This window comes from Podarcis erhardii (assembly GCF_964252035.2).
Source record: "Podarcis erhardii genome assembly, chromosome: 5".
In the NCBI taxonomy this organism is placed as follows: Eukaryota; Metazoa; Chordata; class Lepidosauria; order Squamata; family Lacertidae; genus Podarcis; species Podarcis erhardii.
In genome coordinates, this window is record NC_138509.1 from 36,880,336 (window position 1) to 36,905,314 (window position 24,979).

General features: G+C 44.2%; 1 protein-coding gene across 4 annotated transcripts in view; it reads left to right on the top strand.

The window, feature by feature from the left end:
• The first annotated feature begins 419 nt into the window (after positions 1–419).
• The window catches only part of PCGF5 (polycomb group ring finger 5), a 39,582-nt gene continuing 15,022 nt past the window's right edge, over positions 420–24,979 (top strand). For 3 of the 4 annotated variants that reach the window (XM_081861983.1, XM_081861985.1, XM_081861986.1), the window contains exons 1-6: positions 16,839–16,990; positions 17,524–17,832; positions 20,254–20,350; positions 23,793–23,848; positions 23,960–24,019; positions 24,730–24,878. In XM_081861983.1, the coding sequence (XP_081718109.1) occupies positions 17,721–17,832; positions 20,254–20,350; positions 23,793–23,848; positions 23,960–24,019; positions 24,730–24,878 (474 nt within the window). In that variant the 5' untranslated portion in view covers positions 16,839–16,990; positions 17,524–17,720. Of the gene's footprint in view, positions 563–16,838; positions 16,991–17,523; positions 17,833–20,253; positions 20,351–23,792; positions 23,849–23,959; positions 24,020–24,729; positions 24,879–24,979 lie in introns of those variants that run through there. The other variant, XM_081861984.1, reaches the window with a different exon arrangement.

Consider the following 24,979-nt stretch of genomic DNA (forward strand, 5'->3'; position numbering starts at 1 on the left):
CCAGGAAGGGTAAACTCCGCGCTCGCCAAAAGGGCCGCCCGACACCATTGGCTCCGCTTGCGCGCGCGCGCGCACATGTGTGTGTGTGTTGGGAGGGGGGGGGCGGGAGAGAAGGCGAGTGTGGAAGCTTCGGGAGCGCGCACGCGACGGGAGCCGAAGTCCCCTCAAAGCGGGGCAGAACTGGCCAGCCCTGCTCTTCCCCTGCGAGGCTCCGTGTGTCGGCGGCATGGCTGCGAGGCGGCGGCGGCGAGGGCGGGCGGCGAAAGGCTGTGCCCCAGTTTGCGTCCAATCAGAGAGTGCATTGCGTGCACCGAGCAGGGCAGCAATGCGTAAACAACCAGCCCTGGGAAAGTCCTCCGCCCCCCTGCGCCGCTCCCTCCGCGCCGCTCCGCGCGAGGCTTCCTCCTCCTCCTCCTCCTCCTCCCCCCTCCCCCGTGGAAGTCCTGTCAGCTGAACAGCAGCGCCGAGCGCGCCTCGCTTCCCCGCGCCGCCTCGCCTGCCTCCCGCCCGTAACTCCCGCGCCGCGTCCTGGGGGCGCTCCCGCTGCGCTGCTCGGGGGAAGGTAAGGGAAAGCGTCTTGCCCAGCCCGCCCGCCCGCTCGTCCCCGGCCGCCCTGCTGCTCCCTCGCCACCCCAGAGGAAAGTTAAGGCGGGGGAGGGCAGCGGGGTGGCGTCGGGGGGGGGGAGGGAGGAGGAGGGTTCGTCTGTCATAACAAGTTGCTGAACGTGCTTCGGCCGGAATCGCGCCTTGCAGCAGCGGCGCCCGAAGCCAAAGGCGGGCTGGGAAGCGAGGCTGCTCCTGCCAGGCTCGGGAAGGGGCCGGAGCGGAGAGTTAACTTTCTCTCCCGCGTCCCCGCCGCCTCCTATAATTCAGGAACCTGCGCCGAGTCAAGGGAAGCTGGGACTTCCCATCATCACTGGAAAGAGGCAGGAAGGTGTCCTGGCGAGGGTGCCTGGGAGCTTGGCAATGGGGAACCGAGCGCAGCCCCACCAGCCCCGCATCCTCTTGGGTGTCTCTTGCATTTGGCTGCTGCGTCGCTGCTTCCCTGCCGGGCTTTTTTCTAGCATGTCGCTAGTTTTTGACGAAAGGCGCCTTGTCCGGAGGAGCGCCCGTTCCGCCGGCTCCTTACTCCCGAGGTGGCTCGGCCGGCTTCCGCTTCTGGAGCTTGCTCGGATCATTCTTATATAAGATGTCACAGGAGGAGGAGATGAAGGAGCGACGCACGTCCTGGATGTGGCGAAGGGAGAGCTGGGCGCTCGCTCGGTGTGGACGGCGCCGATGGGCCACGACGCCGCACACAAATACACACACACACCTGTCTGATCTCAAAAGTGAAACCGACATGCTGATCTCGCGGGTGCGGTAAAGGGGATTGTTAAAGGCACTCAGGACTCGGGCATCCCCACCTTCAGGCTCCTGGTACCCATCTCCCTGGGCGCATAGTTGTTCTCCCGGCCCCCGCACTTTCGTCAGGAAGGAAATAGGGAATAAATATTTGAGGAATTGGGGGCGTGGGTGAAGGGGAAGAGAATCCGGCGCCGTTCCGAATCCGGCTGATTGAGAAGGACCTTCGGTGTAAAGTGGTTTGTGGATTACAACCCACGTGTGTTTTTGCTTGTTAGTATGGCCCGGAGATGGTGACTGACTGAATGGATGAATCATCAGTTCCACAGAATAGTGACTCACCTCGCTCGCTCTGTGTGTGTGTGGAGAGAGAGAGAGAGTGAGTGTGTCAGATTGACTCACACACACACATTGTAAAAAGATACTAATTGTCCAAAAGCTGTTTTTATTTTATGGTTTTCGTCATTTAATTGACACAACAACCCTGTGAGGTAGGTCAGGCCAAGAGATGGTGACTGGCCCAAGGTCACCTAGTGAATTTTATGGCTCAGTGGGGATTTGAACCCTGCTCTCCCAGGTCCTAGTCCAACACTCTAACCATTATTGCATAACCACCTATGCCATTCTTAACACATTTTGCCTTGGATTGGAGCCTGCTTTCATGCACACCTGTTTAGAATGGGTGTGTTAAATTGTTATCCTAAATGTGCTTTGATGGGGAGTCTCTTTAGGGTCAGGATGTTCCAGGTCATTTGAAATTAATAGGAGCTTTGAACCTTTCCCAGCAATCTTGAATCAGTAAGGTTGAAAGCTTCAAAAGAAATTCATGACCATGTTGCAAGACATGGTGTAGTAAAGTGGCAAGAAGACACCTGATGCAGCCACCTTGCTGAAGCTTGGCAGGTCTAAGTCTTGCCAGTACCTGGATGGAAGACTACCTGAGAGCGCTGTGTTTCGTGATGGAAGGAAAGTGAGATGTAAATGAAATACATAAGCAAGCACCCCTGTAGAATCAAAGTAAATTGACTCCATAAATGTACAGTCTGCAGTTAGTGCCCTGCTACTGTGGTTTGGGATTTATTTATTGGTAATTGATTAAAAAAATTGTATGCCACTGAACTGTTGAAACTCCTAAGCAGTTTACATAACATGTAAGAGATACTGTTTATAAAGGTCAAAAGTTTAAAACAACTCCAAATGTGAATAGAATCAGTAGTTTAAATACCTATTAAAATACATGTCACATCTGATTAGGCTTGCCTAAACAAAAAGCTTTTTAGCAGGTCTGATAACAATGCGACAAAGTGCCTGTCCAGTATCAATGTGCATAGGATGGGCCACGTGGCCCCAGTAGGACTGTAACTGGGCAAAATAGTACTCCTGTACTACTACTACTACTGTTTTTTGTAGGCATGTACTTTGCCCAGTTCCTTTGCTTCTGGTGGTTCTCTGGTGGTTTCTGATGAGCTGACTAAGGGCTCATCCAGACTTCCCTTTGTGCTGTGCTTTCCAGGCACAGGCCTGTGCCTTTCAGATCAGTGTCTGAGTGGGTTTTGTTTTGTTTTTATGCCCCCGCACCTTTCCCCAGGAAACCCTGCTGTTTACTGCTGAATCAGAACACACAGCAAACGGGTTTTCTGTAGATTGTTGTTTGTTTCCTTTCAGTCTTAACAATTGGTTTTCCTGGTGGATGCAGGTGGACTTACAAAGTGTAGACCTGCACCTGCAAAGCATAGCACAAAAGAAAGTCTGGATGAGCTGTAGCAGCAGAGGGCCAGGAGTAGGGGATTAAGGCCTCTCCAGAACAGGTACCAGCAATGGGTCCTGCTAGGGCCCTGGCAGATATGTCCAAGGATGTTGAATGCTGATGCTAGCCCTGGCTGTGAGAAGCGTTGGGAAGAGGGAGAGAGCCCAGAGCTGCAGAATAGACAGACTGGAGATGGGCAGAGTCTGTTGCTAGCTCTGCTATAGCCAAGAGTAGGGAAGTGGAAGCTGGGAGAAAGAATGCAGTGTCCCTTCTGGAAGTGGCAAAAGAGAAGGGAGGACTAGGCCAAGAGCATGTTCTGCAGATGCAATTCAGAGGCCTAGATGGGCGCTAAACAGAAATGAGATGAGTCTAGCCACTACAAATGTTTGGTGTACCAAACAATGTTCTCCAGATCTAATTGCTCAAGTGAGTTACCACCTTTAAGGAAAGACAAGCCATTGAGTTAAAAGGGTCTTTGAGCCAAGAGTTGTTTAGGATGGAGAGCATCTTGTGACGTTGCCCCGTGGCTGTCCACAAAAGCCAAGTACAAGCATCATCAGTGTCAGTGCTGCATGGCTCAGAATCAGGCAGAGAGCAAGCATGTCAGTAGTAGGACTCTGGTGGCTAATTAACCAGCTTGAAGGCTTTCAGGCTACTGCAAATACAGACAAGTCTGCACAGATCTGTGTGCCTAACAGTGGCCATTTGCTGCAACAGGTCTGCATGGTGGACTTGCACAGTTGTATGATATAGGATGTTGCAGAAGCTATGTCTGTGAAAGCAAACAAGTGTACCATGGCAGCCACGAATGCTGGATCAGAACAGCCGTTTAAATTCTGTCAAATCAGTTGCCCCATTAAAGTTTAAACAGATATTACTTGGAAAAAAGAAATAGTAATCGTGATAGCTTTTTGTCATTTAATGCAAAGACACAGAAGGCCAAAGAACTGGTCCAAATACTGCCTTGTGTCACAAACAACCAATGAAGCTGGGTTAGAAAGTACAGACAGGAGGCTGGAGGAGTCAGTTGGAGTTAGGTACAACCAGTCAGGGTGTACCAGTTGAGATGTTCTACGAATATCCAGCTGCACAAATAGGAGATGGGAGATACTTGGCTTGCCTGCAGTACATGTGAAAAGGATCTGGGGGGGGGGGTCTTAGTAACATTAGTCAGCAACAAAAACCTATAATGCTGCTCTAGGCTGCAGCAACAGAAGTCTGGTGTCCTGATCAAGGGAAGTAACAGTCCCATTTTATTGTGCCTTGGTCAGACCACACCTGAAGTACTGTGTCCAGTTCTGGGCACCATGATTGAAGAAGGATATTGACAAGCTGGCAGAGGAGGCCAACCAAGATGATCGAGGGTCTGGAAAACAAGCCTTATGGGGAACATAAGGGAGTTTGGTATGATCAGCCTGATAAAGAGGAGGCTGAGAGGAGATATGATAGCGCTCTTCAGATATTTAAAGGTTTGTCTTATGGATGGAGCAAGCTTGTTTTCTCCTGCTCTGGAGGGTAGGAGCCAAATCAGTGGCTTCAAATTACAAGAAAGGAGATTCTGACTAAACATCAGGAGGAACTTTCTGACATTAAGAGCTGTCTGACAGTGGAACGGACTCCCTCAGAATGTGGTGGACTTTCCTTCCATGGAAGTTTTAAAGCAGAATGGATGGCCATCTGTCATAAGATTTAGCTGAGATTGCTGCATTGTAGAGGGTTGAACTGAATGACCTTTGGGGTCCCCTCTAACTCTACAGTTATATGATTCTAACGCAGGAGTTTTGTTGATTACCCCCTGACATCACTACCCTTGACCTTATTTCTGATGCACTTCAAAGGAATCGGTACTTCTGTTTGGCAGCATCTAATCTCTGGAGCATCCTGCCCTTTGATATTAGGAAAGCAGCTTGGATGTATTGCTTCCAGCACCTCCTAAACACCTTTTTGTTTAGACAAGCTTACCCAGACTAGTGATTTTACTTGTTTTCTGACAAATATTAAAACAACTTTTTTTACCCTTTTCTCAGCATGCTAATGAATATATTATTTCATATTAACCGCTTAGATGTTTGCGGTGATTGAGCAGAATATAAATCCTGCAAAGTAAAAATAAGTGTTAAAATAGTCAAAGTGTCTGTAGAGTGGGACTAAAAGTAGCAAGATTTTCTGTAACTGTAAAGTTGTCACACATTTGTTTTGACTGAGAATGGAAGGACTGCAGCTTTTCTGTTTCAACGGAAATGGATGAAAACCCAACCATAACTGCCCTGTTTCTGGAAAAAGCCCCCATGACTAGTCCTGATAGGACAGCAAGGTTGAGAAGGAATGGGGCAGTGAACAAGGCAAATTCCATAGATCTGCTGTGCATTGGACTCTGTCTGAAATTGTGCTTGGCTATAGAGACCCTTACTGTAGGTTTGGCTTGAAAATCCAGTTCACTTCAATCTGAAGGTTCTCAGATCCACTGGCAGAATTGAATTAGGCACCCATTCTAGTGGTAACAACATCCTGGTAATGTGTCACAGGATAGGCACTTTGCTGTTCCATTTTTCCTAGGGAAAGAGGAACGCCGCTTTATTAAAGAGTGTACAGTTGTGGCGAAATTTTCAAACTTTATGCGGTTGCCAATTCTCATCTCATATTTTTCATCTTGTATTGTTCTCTCAGTATGAAAACTGCCCATAGCGACACCGGTTGTGTGGGAGTCTGGTGGATCTGAAAGATGCACACCGTCCTTTGTCAGTTCAAAGTGACCCTGTTGCCTATTTATTCCTTTAACCATTGTCTTTATTTGGCTTATTATATCTGACCCTAGCTGTGATTTTGTTCTCATTAGTGGCAACCCTGCAAGTTCATGTAGTTAAAGCAGAACCCAGTGGCTAGCAAGAAGAGGTTGCAAAGCAGGTCAGAACTGCCATGTTTGAAGTGGCAAAGTTGTCTGCAGTTCCACGAAAGCAGAGAGGCCTCCCTGACTGCAGTAACGATAAACTTTGCTTCCTTTTCATATATCATTAATATGGCTATTGTACAACTGTGGGCAGCTATACCGACCTGACATCTTATACTACTGTATTTACTCAAGTCTAATGCACCATTGAATCTAATGTGCACCTCAGTTCTCAAAACCTTAAAACCAAAAAAGGTATTTGCTGGTGAATGTACATGTGCCATTGAATCTAATATGCACCTTAATTTTCACAACGTAATTTCGCCAAAAAAAAGGTGAGCATTAGATTTGAGTAAATACGGTTATGTCAGTTTCCAGTGCTGTGCAACATGCTCTGGTGTTGCACTAGCAGAGTAGGCACCATGCCTTTAGAATCATAGAATTGTGGAGTTAGAAGGGACCACAAGGGTCATCTAGTCCAACCTCCTGAATTGCAGGGATCTTTTTGCCCAGCATGGGGCTCAAACCTATGACCCTGAGATTAATAATCTCATTCTCTACCAGCTGAGCTATTCTGCAGGCTCTAATGTTACGTTAGAGGGTTGCAACAGAGGTGAAGGGCAGATGGGCAGGGTCAGGCCGCTAGTGATACTTGCTAGTATCAACACTTCCAAATAATCATTTTAGTGAGGCTCTGTCTGGAGTAGTAGAAATCCATAGGTTATTCTTCCATCATCTGATCCTGCAGCTTTGATCCTGCACAGGTGTATAGCAGGATGAGGGTGAATGAACAGCATGTCAATATAGCCCTGCTATTCAGGAACATTAAAAGGAAACCTCACACTTTGGTGTGGTCAGTGCCAACTGTGCTGGGTACGAGTGGCCTCTGTATATAACGATGGAAGGTTATTGTCTATGTAGCATAGGCGTAGCCAGGATTTTTGTTGGGGGGGGCAGAACCTCAGTTAGCTGTGCATTTTTATTGATTTCTATTGATTGGGGGGGCTGCCCCTCCCTGCTCCCCTTGGTTACTACGCCCATGGCAGGCAGCAACAGGAGGTGAGATGGTTTGCTAGCCTACAGCAGTCGCTTTATGGTGAAGAAAATTTTCATCCACATTGTTAAGCACCAGGAAGCAGCAATGGAGGCAAGGTGTGCTGAAGCTGATGCCAACAGCCCTTGTTTGCATGATTATCCAGTCAAAAACCATGTAGCTGTAACCCGCATGATTCTGGTTGCAGCCTAACCTTCCTATCCTACACCTCCCAGGGCTAAAAGATATGAGCAAGAATCCTGCCTGGTTGCCATGGAACAATGCTGGGTGATTTCACCCAACGAAAGACCTTGTCAGCCACCACTGGTTACATGACACAGGAATAGTGTGAGATGTGATATATAAGGTCATGGACATCCAACTGGCTAATATAAGCTGCACTGTGGGCAGAAAGTCAAGACAGTCTTGAAAGTAATCTCTAATCACAGGATGTTGTGTTGGAAAAATCAAAGTATTAAACAAGGAAACTTTGCTCAGCACAAGAAGATCAAACAAGTGCTGAATTACGTCAGACTTTTCTGCCTTTCCAGACAGCGCAGTATTTTGGATTCTTACCTGAACGTAGCTGTCTTTAATGCTCTCACAGTTTTGTATATGTTGAGATAAGATTACATCTAACACAAACCTTCCTGGGCCAGAAGAACCCTACGTTAGCCTGTTCCATTCTTGTTTTGCAATGAAAAAGGGATGAGAAGAGGCAAGGTCATACTTATTGCAGATAATTTGGTTCTCCTTAATGTTCCCAGAAAGATGAGGTAATCTATACACGAACTCTCTAATTCCTCCCAAAGGTCATATCTGAATTCCATGTTGATTTTTATACCTGATAATAAAATCCTGTGACTGGTGAAGGTCAGAAGGAATTATTTAGAAACAGGTGAATTCCACAGACTGGGTTTAATGGAAGTAATAATAAGGCATAGTATTGGCACAGACTGGCGGGGTTTTTTGTGGTGTGTGTGTAAAACACAGGGGTAGAGGCAAGAAGCTGTTGTGGGTGTTTAACAAGACTCAACAAGAGCAGTAGTTATCTGAACTTGGGGAAACTGCAAAGTTGTCTGTCCTCTTTATGATTTAACCGAATTAGTAGTAGTTTTTTTCCAAAGAATCCTGTGCTTCATGAGTACAGGGAAAGGGCTAAATGAAATACATGTGCAGAGATGGAAGCTTCACATTTAGGCATCATATGCTAACTACAAGTAGTCCATCTTGGGGGGGAGGTGTAGATTTGTAATCATTACTCATAAGCAGCAATGAATACTGTTGTTTTCTCTCATCATCTCTGTAGAAGAAAAGATGGCATGTAAGTGACATACATTATATTTTGAAGCAGGCCTTTTACCTAATTACGCTTTAGGAAAGGTAAACAGGTAGGAAGGGCATTTCAGTAAGGGCAGAGAAGAAGAAGCATCCTCAATTTTTACTCCAGGTACGGAAAAGGGCTTTCTAGGGCCAATTGTAATCCAAGATCAATGGCACATGAACTTTGAGACATTTGCATATGAACAAAAATACAAAAAGATCTTGTGAACTGCTCCCAGCCAGAATCAACTTTTATATCAACTTCCCATTAAAAAATAATAAGTGTGGTATATTAGTTTTGAAACTGTTAACTGCCACTGGTTTGAAACTAGGATCGGCTCATCTAAAATTGGCAATAGTTTGCAGTGGTGACTGAACGAATAAGCTGCATATGTATTTGTTTCAGTCCGCCATAACAGACTGCATTTTAACCATCCAAGTTCGCTTGCCCATCTGTGGAAAAGTAGCTTGAATAAATTAGTGCAGGTGGATGTGTTTAGTTGTTGTTTTTTATTGGTGACAAAGCTGTATTTGCTGTTTGAGGACTTCTCTTTCCCTTTTTCCTTCTCCCTGTAGCTTTAACAAACAAACAAACAGACAGACAGACAGACAGACAGACAGACAGACAGACAAATCACACTGCAGCCTGGAAAGACAAAGCTGCTGAGTCGCTCCATTCACCCTTATATTTAAGTGAAAATACCTTTGAATTGTCTAATGAACTAGAACAGGAGTTACAATTCTGCTCTTGTCAGGCACAAGACAGAATTTTAACTGGAATGTTTTGAACTAACTTCTCAGTTGTGAATGCAGGTAGAAGAGGAAAAGGGAGTTTGTAGTAAGAGTAAATAATATGAAACAACAGGTTTTGATAAGATTTTGTAGTTCTTTAGCAGAATTTAAGCTGAGATGCAGTCTGGCAATATGTCTAGGGTGGTACAATGTGGATTTTGTCACAACATATTTTAATCTGGTTCTGAGTGGAATACCTTAACTGCAAATCCTTTTTAGTTCTATGTTTCAATCATTGTTGTATAAGATACCATGTGCTAATTTTTTCATGTGTTCCTAATTCTACTGTAATATATATGAAGCACCCTTATACTTGGTCCATTGTTGCAAATTCATATCCTGTACAGGTGTTGTATACAATTGCTTTCTTGATGGTGGAGATGATGGGCATTTGGGACAGAAGTGAAGTTAAATGTAATGTACACAAACAGTTAATGAATTTTCATGCACTATTTTGGGCACAGTTTCACTAGAAAGAACCCTGGGTCAATGCTGTGAAACCTCCTGACCATTCACGTAGTGCGGTGTGGAAGAAGAAAATAATAGGAGTGATAATAATGGTTTAAGCCAGTGGTGTTTTTCTAGAAAAACATGTGCCAGAATTGAGTTCTGATTGAAAAAAAAGCCCTGGTTTAAGCCATCTCCAGGTGTTTTGGAACCCCTGGGCATGTCTAGGGGCACTTCCAGACAATTGTTATTTGCAGGTGGGATTCAGTGGCATATTGGCAACAACAAATTTGCTTCCAAAAAACCTTTGGGCTTTCTGCAATAAGGACTGGACTTACAAAGCTTGGTCAACTTTAAGATCCATTTCATCTCTTCTAATGCCCAGTCTAAGGCCCATTTGTAAGCATGCTGTCTATTGTGACATGTTTTTTGTTCATGTTCCTGTGAGGGAATTTTTTTGCCCAAGTGCATCTCCATCTACCACCGAAAGAAACCACATCCTTTCATCTGAGTTTTTTAAAAACAGGCATTTCCCTGCTTTTCTATAACCGCCTGGTTCTCACTTGTCTCCTCCATGGCCAAGAAACCCTTTCCACCAATCTGAATCATGGCCCTCTCAACCGCCTGGCCCTTACAATCTGGCGCAACAACTTTGAAAGGCTGTGCAACGAGTTGTATGGTGAGTTAGCTAGGGGTGAAATGGGTTATTCTTTTTCTCTGTGGAAAGCAGCTCCAATGCTGAAACAGCACTATGCTCAGTCCCTGGTGGGAAAATGAAAGTTAGCATTGCTAGACAACACTCTTGCCATTCGGGGACCAGTTTTGCCTAGACTCCAGGGACTGTTGGCACACTGGCATTAATGAGCTTTAACATGAAATGGGAATGTTCCAAACTGAGAAAGTATATGTGCAGAGCACAGTTTCTCCTATGCAACTTCACAAGACACACAAAAATGAAGCATGTCAAAAGCCAATCAAAAATTACCTACATAACAATGTTTGTTCTGAAGTATTAATTTTATTTATTCTTGCATCGCTATCACTGTGATTGTCTGAAAAGCATATACTGCCCAAACACACCCCTCTTTATTAGTAATCACTTTTTCAACCTCTCAACACCTTTCATTGTTTCTGTGCTTTCTCTTCCTCTCCCCCACCCCCTGTTGACCGGAATCCTGAGGACTGGTTTTAGAAAACACTAAAGGTGCGAACATCAGAGCACAAACCAAAGAAGAATGAATGCACAACCATTAGCAAGGGAGGCTGGTCCATTCAAGGAAGCGGACCCTGCCCCACCAAACGTAGTCTTCTCTCAGCCAGCCCCACCTGTCTACCTCCTTCCCTACAGCCAGACTAGAGCAGGGGTCAGCAACCTTTTTCAGCTGTGGGCCAGTCCACCGTCCCTCAGACCATGTGGTGGGCCGGACTATATTTGGTGGGGGGGGGGGAAATGAGAGACTTCCCTTGCCCCACAAATAACCCAGAGATGCATTTTAAATAAAAGGACACATTCTACATGTAAAAACACGTTGATTCCCGGACCATCCGTGGGCCAGATTGAGAAGGCGATTGGGCCGGATCCGCCCGCTGGGCCTTAGGTTGCCTACCCCTGGACTAGAGGGTGGCATTGGCTATCGGCTTCTTCCTCAGTCTCAAGTGTTGCCTTTCTAAAATGCAGCAGGGAGGAGGAAGACGAAGCTAACATTAGCTGGCTCTACCCATAATTGTCTCTGGCCTCCTTACCTTTTACCCTACCCAGTAGGCACCAGTCACCACTTACCTCAATGAACTTCCTTTGAAACTATAAGACTTGGAGCCAGTGTGGTGTAGTGGTTAAGAGCGGTAGATTCGTAATCTGGGGAACCGGGTTCGCGTCTCCGCTCCTCCACATGCAGCTGCTGGGTGACCTTGGGCCAGTCACACTTCTCTGAAGTCTCTCAGCCCCACTCACCTCACAGAGTGTTTGTTTTGGGGGAGGAAGGGAAAGGAGAATGTTAGCCGCTTTGAGACTCCTGAAGGGGAGTGAAAGGCGGGATATCAAATCCAAACTCTTCTTCTTCTTGGACCATACAGGTAGGCATTGGGGAAGGAAGAGGCAGCGGTCAGCTGCTGCTTTTTGTTAGTACCCTAGTTATATTGTTTTGTGATGCGTTATAGTTTATTTTACTGTTCTAATAACCCAGAGATGCATTTTAAATAAAAGCACCCAGGCAGTGGAAGATAGGAGTGCCTGGCATGCTCTGGTCCATGGGGTCACGAAGAGTCGGACACGACTAAACAACAACAACACATAGTTTATTTTGGCCGCAGTCCGAAACACACTTACAATATTGGATAATAAGGCCCACTGAATACTGTGAGACATACCTCTGCATCAACATGTATAGGATTATGCTGTCCAAGAAAGCCATTCAAACCGCTGTAGACTCTATGGCTTTCTTTACCATCACGCCAGCATCTCCCCCACCCCTTCTCCTGTTTTTATAGAATCTCAGAATTGGAAGGGACCCCCAAGAGTCATTTTCTCCCCTACAATTTGGAATCACAACTAAAGCACCCAGGACAAACGCCCATCCATCTTTCAAAGTCTGCTTAACCTCCAGCATGCTAAGCAGCTCTGAAGAACTCAAAAGCCTGCTCGCTTATTTTACGACACTGGTTGGCATTACTGTAGATTTTGGAACATACGAACTAGCGTGGCTGCCTGTGCTTTTTCTCGACAACCAATCAAGAGTTTTATTGAGAGTAAGGGATTAATGATAAAGAGCTTGAGTGTGTGTACCTAACAAATCAGCTGGCTTTTGCATGCTGCGCCTGTTGAATGCTGACAGTGCAGAATCTCATTTAACGTTATAAGCTGGAGAAGAGATTCTGGAAGCAATAGTGCTCAATTTGTGATCACTACAAATTATGGACAAATTTGAATAACTAGCTAGGTAATGACAACCTCCGCAAATCTGTACAAACTTTGCTCCTGTGAACCTGGAAAAGGAAAACAAGCAGTGATACGTTGGTTACTGTTCTATTCTTGTGGTGTAAAATTGGGGTGGCATCACTTAGAACAGTAAAATAAATAATTGGATATGCTTAAAATAGCTCTTTAGATGCAGGTATTTAAAAAAATACACAAAATAATCAAGAGATTCCTTTATATGCTGTCTTAGGGGAATAGGGCAACCCCTATGTTCCCTTTATTTATTAAATTTATATCCTGCCCTTCCTCACAAAGCAGCCTAGGGCAGCAAACACACGTGTGATAGAGCAATACATTTAAAAAGCGAACAAACCTACTTAAAATGTTTTAAAACATCTAAAAGCATCTAAAAGCAAACACAATAAGACTTTAATTTAAAAATAGATTTAGCCAGAGTGGCTTTGAAAGGGGCTTTCTATCACACAGTCTGAGTACTCTTTGTCAGAAAGCACTATATTGTTGGCTTTTCACAATCTGGAGGCATTTATATGTGACAATTAACTCAAATGAACTAATTTTAAGCATACAGTAGATGGGTGAAAATGTGCTAATTTTACTGCTATTCCTTGAGTGTTTAATTAAGGCTGCAACTCTAGAGTCACATTTCAAGGAGTAATTCTCATTGTACACAGTGCCTTACTTCTGAGTAAACATGCACAGGATTGTGCTGCGAGTTAGCATATGACACTAAGGTGCCAATTTATTCTAGCTTTTGCTACAATTAGAATTGCATACCAATTCTAATTTATTTTTAAATTAGAGGTTTTTTAAAAAAATATTTAATAGCTACTTATAAAAAGTACTTACACAGAAGGAAATGTATTTTTGAAGATGGCATGTCTTGCAACATAGGAATGCATCAAAATAAAAATGAAGTTTTGCTTCACAACCATTGTTCTGAAACAATTTATCAAATACCTTCTAGGACTGACATCTGAATAGTCAGCTACAACCCACAGAGGGGGTTTTGACAATCAATTAAAGTTGCATTATTTGCCAAATGAATAATAAAATAATCACATGATTAACTGAAAGCTTCTTTTTCAATGTTCATAAAAACTTATATGAGAAGTCAAAAAGGGTTTCTTCAGTTAATTTGCAATCCTAGACATAAACTTGCTTGTCTATACAAATTCCCTTCATGCCATGACAAGTTGCCATGAAATTCAGTCAAAATCGAGTATCCTGCCCTTTAACTAGTATAAACATTTGCAGTAGATAGCATGTTTGAAAGATATTTTTTTTAAGGCAATGGTTTAGATTTACTTTTGTCCCTTTAATGGGATCAAACGTATCAAGAAAAGAGACATTTAATGGTAGGCATATATGGAGTTAGAAATTAGAACTGACAATGAAAGTTTGGGATCAAGATAAGTATAGCATAGATAGAGCAATAAGTCTCAATAACATATGTGAAAGTTAGTATTCAAACCAGTTTTGTGGTCTTCTCTGCAAAACAAATACCGAACAACTATTAGAGCTAATCTCTAATGTAATTTATACTGTAGGACCAGTGTACCAGACATTTAGCAATAACCAGGATAGTGTATATGTATGTGTTTATGCTACATGTTTAGGTCATGATCAAAGTTATACGTACACACCCTAATCCTAAATGCATCCACTGGTCCACTGATTTCAAAGGAAAGCAAATTTCTGCTTTAGCCGGCACTATAATCCTCTGGTACGTTAGGGGAAGCCAGGCTAAATAAATTGCATCTGAGTTGTATGGGACAAATATTTCATTATTTGAGACATAATTTTAAGTGTTATTCTATTACTTCTATAAATCTTTGTCTGATAGTTCTATATTATATACTTTCTCTTTAAAGTATAGCTCTTTCAAGCCTGTATGAGATTTTAAAAAGACCTGTATTATGGTCGAAAAGTATCGGGGTGATAAAACAACTGAAGTGTACAATAGGTTTAGTCTTTTCATATTCCTTGCTCTATGCATGCAGTTTAGGGACATGTGCCTTATGAAAAAAGCTGGAAATGGTCTGCAGGTGAAGCTACTTTTCCGTTTTTATAACTAACATAATACACCATAGCTGATCTTGGGGTTTTCTTCCACCATCAATTGAGAGCCACAGCATTGATGGTTTTTGCAACTTTCCTGTTGCTGCTTCTGGTTTTTTGTTTTTTTGTTTTGTTTTGTTTATTGTTTCATGGTGCTGGTTTTATATTATTTTTATGTTTTATGTAGAAAGGTGGCTAATTAATTGTCAAATTGCCTGACTAATATGGAGTTATGGTTTTTTTATTTTTAAAAAAGGGGAATGGAGGCTTATTGGCAGCAATGCTGATGGAGATGCAGTTCTTCCATTACCCTTAGATGACAAATTTCCTGAAAAGGGAAGTTTTTGATGCAGTCATACAGCTGGCTAATTTTGGTAGAGACAACACATCTGCATGATTTCAGCCAGACACATTGTTACTGCTGTCTGTCTGTCTGTCTGTCTGTCTATCTGTTGTGGCTTTACTCGAACAACCAATTTTACACAATCAGAAACCACACTGAAAACAACTGTATTTTTTCTTTAAATATATTAAGGTTTAGAACATAGCATCAGGTATGTTTACATATCAGCTACATTTATGTACTGTTCTGTCCCCAAATTATACCATAATGAGCACAGTATCCTGTCACCATATGTAACAAATGTGTACTTAGTACTGAAATAGTAATTCACAGCCAAGGGACAAGCAGGTCTCCAATAATTAGCCTGCTTAAATATCACTGCTGAATCAAACATGTAGTAGTTCCTTGTGTACATTCCCATTATTTAAATAGAGAATGTATTAGAGTATGTTGTGCAGTTATTACATGGGCCAAAGTGTCTCCATGCATATTCTCCTTAAAAAATAAGTGGACCAATCAAGCTCTGCCTCAGTTGGGCTTGCAGTCTACAAACAGATGTAATGAAGACAGTAGATGAAAGGAAGGTGAATGCAGGTAGAAGTCATTTGGGGGGGGTAAAGGAATTTAGGGATTATACTTCAGCATTATATATATGCAGCTATTTAAAATAAACTTATCAAGAAAAGATTGAATTCAGTACTTCAGGCTATTTTGATTTTTAAAATGTATGGATATCCCAAAAGAGTTCCTTGTTTGGGAAGCTTTTATTTTAGGTTGGCAAGTTCAAAACTGAACAGGGCAACAACAGTAGCGATCTGGTATGGATTATTTAATAATACATAGACACAACTCCGCTGTAATATTTAACTGTAAGATTTAATGAAGGAAAATAGGTATTTGTTTCAAGCTTGTGACGAAATGCTTCACTTTTTAATGGCAAGCGGAGCAGCCATTTCTACAGAATTTAAAAAACATTCATATTTTATTGCCACAAAAAGCCCATTCATTCTCTCTTGGGAGTGAGGAGGGAAGTTGCTGTCCTCCCAGTATTCACCTTCTTGAATAATTTGGCAGGGAAAGGGATGCTTCTCCACTGCAAGGGATGCCCTTCAGAAGGTGCTTTACCTGGAGGGAAAAGCCAGTGAAGTGTGATTTGTTACAGTGTGGAGATGGCAACTTCTAGTTTGTGCTACTTGGACTCTTGTTCAGACAGGTGCAGTTGAAGAGTATAGCAATGTGATCTAGAATGAAAGGGGACTGTTTCTCTAATACTTGGGGGGGGGGGGCGACAACACTAGCTATCTCTAGGCTCTGCCCCACATATCTGAGAGCAGCAGCGCCTACCAAGCCACTAGCATCCTCGCTCCATTCTACAGGTGCTCACGGGAGTGTTTTTCTGTCAACAGTTGCTGGATGCGGTTAAGGGGAAAGTAATACCTTGCGCCTTTTTCTAAAGGCAGAGCAAAGGAGAGATGGCAGGGTTCAAGGCTATCTGCAAACCTGATCTCTGACCTAAACACACGCCTGCCTCATACCAATCAAATGAAGACTGGCAGGGATGCCAACTTGAGTAAAATATGGGGGGCAGTTAAGCCCTGTTCTGCACACACCCCACATTTGAATGGCAATGCCCATCAACTTTGGGGGTACAACGCCCACAAATATTTTAAGGGGGTCGAAGGAACCCGGCCCCTAGGAGTTGGCTTCTATGAAGACCGGTGTTGAGCAGTCTTGCTGACAATGCAAGTGTTGTGTTTTAGCCTCCGGGCTTCTGAGCCAAAGGAAGCCGGGCTTGGGCAACCGCGCACGCGCTGCGGTTCAAGTGGTTCTTGGTCAGCGCGGAAGGAAAAGCACTCTGCACGTGCTCAGGCGCGCTCCGTTTCTGCTTCAGGGCTGAAGGAGGCGGCAGGTGAGCCCTGGTTGAGAGGACGTCGTGCGCGCGCAGCGACGGCGTGGCCCAGGAGACGGAGGAAGGCTCGCTTTGGGGCCGTCCCGTCGGCCTCAGTCAGACGCAGGCCGGGCGCGCCTGCTCTTTCCCTTTCTCTTTCGCCGGCAGGCGCGCGGGCCGCGGGTAGCGCCAGGTAGGAGAAACTGAAGAGGAGAGGCGCGCAGGGCGGAGCGGGGCGCGCCTGCGGGGCGTCGGGTTGCCTTAAAAGAGAGGGGGAGTCCGAGGGGCAGCCCTGAGAGTGGGGCCAAGCTGTGAGACCATAAATTGCGGGGGGGGGGGGAGAGAAAGAGAGAGAGTAAATAGCTTTTTAAAATAACTAAGGAAGAAACAAACTCGCCTGCTAACCCCGTTTATGGAAGGGGCTTGACTGTTGGAAGGAACACGTTTCCTCCTTCAACTGAGCAGCCCCCTCCCTCAGCTTCTCCGGGGAGAGACAAGCCTGCTGCCAGCTTCGAGGTTTCTCTTGTACCTCTGAGTTCTTATCACAAGCTCTTAGGTGCTCCCTACCTCCTGCTTTTCCTCACTAACTTCAACGAGCATGCAAATGTTGCAGGCATTTCTTCCTTCCTCGGGCCAGTTTGTGTTTGCGGTGTGGCTGCCGGATCATCTCTGTTGTCAGGCTTTCATTTCCTGGGTTTTATTTTCGGTTTTTTGTGTGTGCTACAGGGCTCAAAGATGTCTAACTCCAAAAAGAAGCAGAGGTTAGGAATCGTGACCCCCTGAGGACCCTTGGATTTTGATCAAATGCCTGGAGAAGTCCAGCTGCGCAGGGCAGCTCACCGGCTCCTGTGATCCTGCCACCTTCGCCTTCCAGATTCACGGATCGGGTCCAAACCATTTTATTGCTGCAGCCTGTGCCACGAATGGCTACCCAGAGGAAGCACTTTGTGAAAGATTTCAATCCCCATATCACCTGTTGTATCTGTAAAGGATATCTTATCAAACCAACGACAGTAACTGAGTGCCTCCATACTTGTAAGTAGGATTATGTGAGGCATCTATCTTTGGAACAAAATGGTCTTTGCTCCAATTATTTATTTTATCTTATTTACTACATTTATGCCCTGCCTTTCCCCCAAGGAGCTCAAGGCAACCTGCATGGTTCTCCATTTTATCCTCACACAACAAGACTATGAGATAGTGACTGGACCAAGGTCACTCAGTGTTTCATGGCTGAGTGGGGTTTTGAACCTGGATCTCACTGATCCTAGTCCCACACTACAGCCACTACACAATTTTAAAACCAAGACATAAAGTTTATGCATCATTATACTATTGCATAATATACACCATTTTGGTATTCATAGCATACACTTCAAATATTCAAACAGTATCACTTACAGAATATATCACAGTTATTCCTTAATACCAGAAATTTCAAAGAGTTGAAGGAAGTTTAAATAGTTGAGCTATGCCTGTAACAAAAGTGTCACAGAATACCAGGGTACTGTGTTCTTTTTGGAGGTTGACATAGTTTGGATTCTATATTTTTTCTTAGATCTACCTGTGCCTTCAACTTAAAAGAAGCAAAAAAAAATGTTTTAAAGAACTTTGTTCGGTAGTTACATTTTGACAAGCCAAGAAACTGCTGAAGTTTTTGCTAAAAACAAAAATGTCATGAAGTGGGACTGACAGGCCAATCCTGTACAAGGTTTAAATTCCCTTGATGGGTAGTTTTAATAAAATGGTCCTAATGGTCCTACAAATTGATAGGTAGCACCCATAAACTTTTCATTCTTGCATTTATGAATGAGGCCTCCACTCAGAAAGCATTAAGTAGTGTCTTGATTTACATTCTAGGTCATCTTCATGTGTAAGCATATTTTGCCACATGTATACCAGTGTTTGTCACAGTAAAAAAAAAAAGTGTAAATAAAGTGTTCTGCAGGTGCATCATTCACTTCTACTGTTAAAGCTAAACAGTTCTAATCCTATAGAATGCCTGGATGGAAAACTGGATGGAAAACTGTTTGGGAATCATGTGTTAGCCTCTCTGAGCTCCTTGGAGAAAGAGTGATGGATAAGTGTGATAAATATTAAAGGGGTTTGTGTATATATAAATGTACATGCACCACATTCATATGTCATGCTGAATCAGTGGTGGATAATCTGTAGTCCACATTTTGGATTCAGAGTCCTATCAGCCCTGCCCAGAACGGCTAATGGTCAGGAATGAAGGGAGAATTAACATGTAGACTGACACAGGTTCCACATATCTAGTTTAGCATCACATGTAGAACTAACATGAGCAAGCCTCATGTTCTTCCATCCAGTATGGGTGGGAGAATGACCAAACACATTTATTTTCAGTTTCCCCCTGATCTCTGTCTATTGTTGTATGCAAACCAAGACTCATGATTATAGCTGACTGATCAGTTAAAAGGGAAAAAAGGCTTTGGAAGCCATGCTTTGAAGTGGGCTTGTTGGAAATTTGTTTGTTATAACTCACAATATCTAGTTCACAGGTAAACTAAGATTAGAATTAGATTAGTAAACTAAGATTAGAAGAAACTGAAAGTAAACATTAGCAGAGTTCTACTCCCAGGTACATGGGAGAAGTCCAGGGCTTATTTCAGCTTGTGAACATCACACTAAACCATGGTTTAGCATGATGTCCAAATTGGGCCATGGTGGACATGTACCTGGAAGTTAAAGCCAATGGCAACTTCCCTGTACATGTCTACTGCAAGTATTTGGAGACTTATTTCTCCCCTTTACACCTGGTGGTATCCACTGAAGGGACACAGAAGGGACACAGATACTGTGGGGGGTTTTCCTTAATGTTGCTGTTGGCTGCCTTGACGGAAGAAAAAATGCTGAATTAAAATATTTAAATAAATAATGCAGGCACACATGCAACATAAATCTGTCTCTTCCCCAAATCCAGAAGCTTTGCTTTGTCTTTTCCCTAAATTGGTATGATAAATCTTGATTGTTACTTTAAATCAGTGGTGGGTAACCTGTGGCCCTCCAGATGTTGGGACTGTGGCCAATGGCCTGTGATGGTGGGAGCTCTAGTTCAACAACATCTGGGGAGTCTCAGTTCCCTGTCCTGGCTTTAAATTTTTAAGTTATTTTGAAAAGAATCACTTCAGTTTACATTAAAAGAGAGCTTTGCAGCCTATCTGAATCTCCTTGCATGCTCTGTGCACATGGAGCTCCTAGCTTCTCTGATTTGAATTTTGAGAGCAGCTTGGCACATGCAAATCAGTTTAGAGAAGTCAGCAGATTTTACCAGGTGTGCTGGAAAGAAAATCCCAACACTATATGAAGAAGGCAGGAAGGAACTTGGGATGTACTTGTGATAGGTGTGGGCATGCTCTTTTGAATGATAGCATTCAGAAATCATCCAATTTACATTTTTGTCTAATACCTATTTCTTACTTGATTTTGTAGTTTGTAAGAGTTGTATTGTGCAGCACTTCGAAGAAAGCAATGACTGTCCCAGATGTGGCAATCAAGTTCATGAGACCAATCCATTAGAAATGTTACGGTAAGAGGATATTAAATACAAATTATTTCAGTGGAGAGAGTTTGTCTTAAATTGCCTTTTGCCATGATTTGCTACCTACAGAAATATAGAAAGCTGCCATACCGAGTCTGACCATTGGTCCATACAACTCATTATTGCATCTATGCTGAGTGGCAGTAATGCTCCAAGCTTTCAGATGGACCAGGATGCAATCCCATGATAATAGTGTGTGTAATCATGTCTTTTTACCTTACCTGCCTGCCCGCTCCTCTGCTCCTTGCAGTGCAGAATAATTGTCTTTTTTGCAGTGCAGTGCAATGACATATCAGTTCAGTTTCTTTCTTAAATAAACAACAACTAACTGGTGCACACAAATGGCCTTTGAAACAAAAAAAATCGCAAGAACCTTAAATGTCCTTGAGATTAGGGATAGGGTAGGAGAGCATACAGAAAACTAACGTGTAGGGGGATCAGACTACGTAATCATGGGCTTGGAAGAAAATGAGGTGCCTGTTTGTAATGGGGAAGCAAGTAGGGAAATAGCCTTGGGAAAATAATGCCAGGAGATCATGGCTGTTTCTGCTTCTTTGCTCCCTTTTTCTTTTGCTGAATCTGCAGGGTTTTTCACCTTCTTTCTTCCCCAACTGAGCTCTGCAAACCAGAATCTTTGCATTGTTAAGGAGGCAAAAATGTGATGAGCAATTTATCTTACTTTTCAAATATGACTATTAGGGGATACTTCTATACTGGGAGAAGAGGTTTGTAAAAAGAAAAAGAAAAAACCTCCCCAAACCAAGTGGTCATACTGGAAGGTGGATATATAATGTGTTTTGTTGGTTTCAATGGTTGAGTTGCAACAGTTTAACTGCAACAGGATCGATGTCCTAGATTTTACAGATTGTTAAAGAGATGCACAGAACTATCATCTGTTGCTGAAGCCCAGATTTCCAGAACTATTCTTATGCTAAGTTGCAAGGTAGCATTACTGTATGTAGAGTAGTAAGAAACTGTGGAAAAAGACATACCGTATTTTTCGCCCTATAGGACGCACTTTTTCCCCTCCAAAAATGAAGGGGAAATGTGCGTGCGTCCTATGGGGCGAATGCAGGCTTTCGCTCAAGCCTGGAGAGCGAGAGGCGTCGGTGCGCACCAACACCTCTCGCTCTCCAGGCTCCAGGAAACTATCCGCAAGCCTTGTGTGCCCGGGGGAACTCCCCCCGGGCGCGCAAGGCTTGCAGCCGGCAGCGCAGAGCACGGGGCGCCCTTTGGAGGACGCCCCGTGCTTCGCGCAGGTGTCCGCAAGCCTTGCGCGCCCGGGGGAACTCCCCCCGGCGCGCAGGGCTTGCGGGCGGCAGCCGGCAGCGCGGAGGACGCCCCGTGCTTCACGCAGGTGTCCGCAAGCCTTGCGCGCCCGGGGGAACTTCCCCCGGCGCGCAGGGCTTGCGGGCGGCAGCCGGCAGCGCGGAGCACGGGGCGCCCTTTGGAGGATGCCCCGTACTTCGTGCAGGTGTCCACAAGCCTTGCGCGCCCGGGGGGAACTCCCCCCGGGCGCGCACGGCTTGCAGGCGGCAGCGCGGAGCACGGGGCGCCCTCCGGAGGAAGCCCTGTGCTTCGCGGAGGTGTCTGCAAGGCTTGCGCGCCCGGGGGAACTCCCCCCGGTGTGCAGGGTTTGCGGGCGGCAGTCGGCAGCGCGGAGCACGGGGCGCCCTTTGGAGGACGCCCCGTGCTTCGCGCAGGTGTCCGCAGCCTGCCGCCCGGCTCCCCACCCTGCGGATAGCAGCCTGCCACCCGGTGGGTGGGGCGCCCTGAAGCAGAGGGCCACACGCGCCGGACAGACATCCGCAGCGTGGGGAGCCCTGCAGGAGTTCCCTGCAGGGCTCCCCACGCTGCGGATAGCAGCCTGCCGCCCGGCGCGCGTAGCACCCTGAAGCAGAGCGCCCCACGCGCTGGACAGACATCGGCCAGCCCCACAAGCTCGGGGGACAGCGGGGAGGCGCAGCGCCGCCATCCCACTGTTCCCCGACCTGGTTTTGGGGGGGAAATAAAGGGGGGGGGATTCCTTTATCCCCCCCCCAAAAAAGTAGGTGCGTCCTATGGGACGGAGCGTCCTATGGGACGAAAAATACGGTATATGCTGGATCTCACCAACAGCCTTCTCCCTTGGTCAGTACTGCTGCTACCTCCACTTCTTCTCTGGCATTACTTGGGTAATGAATGGCTACCTACGGGGAGCCTCTTCTGAATGATTTCAATTCCCTTATAATCTGTTGCACAAGTTTCTTCTGAAGCCACTGTATCTGAGATGCTTTCACCGCAGGCACTCACTTGCAGGGAATTATTTTTATTTCTTTCCAGTTGCATGAGGTGGTGGCAGCAGCAGAGAAGGAAGCAGGTGAGGCAGGACTAATGGCTTGAACCAGCATTGAAATTGTTCTGTGCTCATCTGTTAGTACAGTTGCAAAACTGTGCTCACAGACAGTATAGGTGAAATATCTGCTGTGTGTCCTCATTTTGTTATATCTCATGACTACCTTCACTTTTAATGTTTATTAGAAATCCCATTTCAGCACAAGTACATCAAAACTGTAATAAAATATATATAATATTAGTAACTGAACATGAATACTATCCAGTTCATAACAATCAATGGCAGTTAATGCAACTTGTCTCTCTGTGGTTTGGCTTAGGACAAAACTGGTCTATTGGCTCTGTACTGTGCTACCACATACATCAGCTGTTAGGCGGGGAGGCTGAACAGCCTAAACCTAAATTACAGGACTGTGACCATGTTATTTTTAGGGGAAGTTTGCAGACAAATTTTAAAGGGGCAAATAAAGTCCCTTTAGCATTATGGGACAATGGGCCAAACTACACATTTTACTGTTGTGTGTAGTTTTTGTTTTGCACAAATTACTGTCATAGCGGCTTCTCTCTCTGAGGACATAGAGGATTTTTATACTTTTCTTCTCTGGAGATCTTTCTTCTGAAAACTGTAATATCTAGATGCCTCCCCCCGATATACACACACATACCAGAGAAAAGATTTTGATACATTTAGTGGACAAAGAAAAAAATGGTACTCTATTCCCCCTACATTCTTTTCTATTTGTCTGTCAATATTTTTTGGCTCCGTACATTCTCAATACAATTGCAACTAGTGGTAGAACTTCCAGCAGAGGTTGATTAGAAGGAGGCAAGGCCAGGCATTCTGTGGCTAGTCTTCTCCGTAGGAAGGTACTTTGGGATCACAGACAGTGTTTAAATATCTCGGTATAGTTGTTTGGGAAATTTGTGGCTTAAATAATTGCTGCCAAACACAGTGTTCTGAAGGTTTTCTTCCTCGTTTCCTTTCAAGTTCTACAATGCATGCTCATAAAATTTGTTATCAGCTAGCTAAAAAAAAAAAGACAACTTTTTAAAAGACGTCAAAAGACTTGTTTTCTTTCTGTTTATCTCTCTTCAGGCTGGATAACACATTAGAGGAAATTATATTTAAGTTGGTCCCAGGGCTTCGAGAACGTAAGTTTCCCCCTCTTCATTTGGTTGCTTGCTTTCTTTTCTTTGCAATCCTGTTGATAGTCCAGCAAAACTGAACTGAAATATCATGCTCCTTTTTTTGTTGTGAACTAGAGGAACTATACCGTGAGACTGAATTCTGGAAGAAAAACAAACCTCAAGAAAATGGAGATGGTAATTACATCCTTGATTTTTTAAAAGTAACATTTTGATAAGATCCAGTGTATTTTAATTTCAGACGTCAAAAGCTGCATGAGAGTCAGTGCTCGCAAAACTATACCTGTATGTTCAGCTGTTGCTTTTTCCCTTGGAGTTAACTCTTGCAGCTATTAGTTACATGGCTTATTTATACACATCATACGGTAAAATGCTTAGCTTCTACAGTTGGTTGTCTACATAGCTGTGCATATAGAGAATATATGTTATGCTGTTTCTAATGTTTTTTATCCAGTTATACCTCCTAGGAGCATTCTTGTGCATCTGAAATGTTTCACATGGGCATACATAAGGAAAGGATTTGGGCTTTTGTTTTTTTGTCAAAATCTGTAATCTGCTATTTGAAAAAAGAGAAATAGAATTGGGTGTTATTGTCATCAGCATACTGATGGCACCTCCCTCCCAAACCCAAAAAACCTCCCAAAGCAGTCTTGTGAAGATATTGAACAGCAGAATAGATAAAATAGACCTATTCATGACTGCATGTGCAACTGCCACAACACAAAGAAGGAACACTCAGCACCACTGCACTGAGTTATGCCTCACTGGTTTCAGTACAACTTACTGCTTAGTAAGCATGCAGTGGATTTCATTCTTAGTCCGTTTGTTTGTTTGAAGGTTGTGGAATATGTGTAAATGGTATGTTTTATTTCATTTTACTTATGCAGAAGAAAATCCAAAATCTGAAGATCCCAAAGATGATGAAGATGGAGATGAAAATCAAGATGATAAAGACTATCACAGGAGTGACCCACAGATTGCTATTTGTCTGGATTGTTTACGTAACAATGGGCAGTCCGGAGATAATGTAGTAAAAGTGAGTTTTGATAATATTTTTGTTTCTTAAATAACTTGAGCAGTATATGAACCCTTTTTATCTTCACGCTGTAAACAGCGTAGGTTTGTTGACAGTTGAAG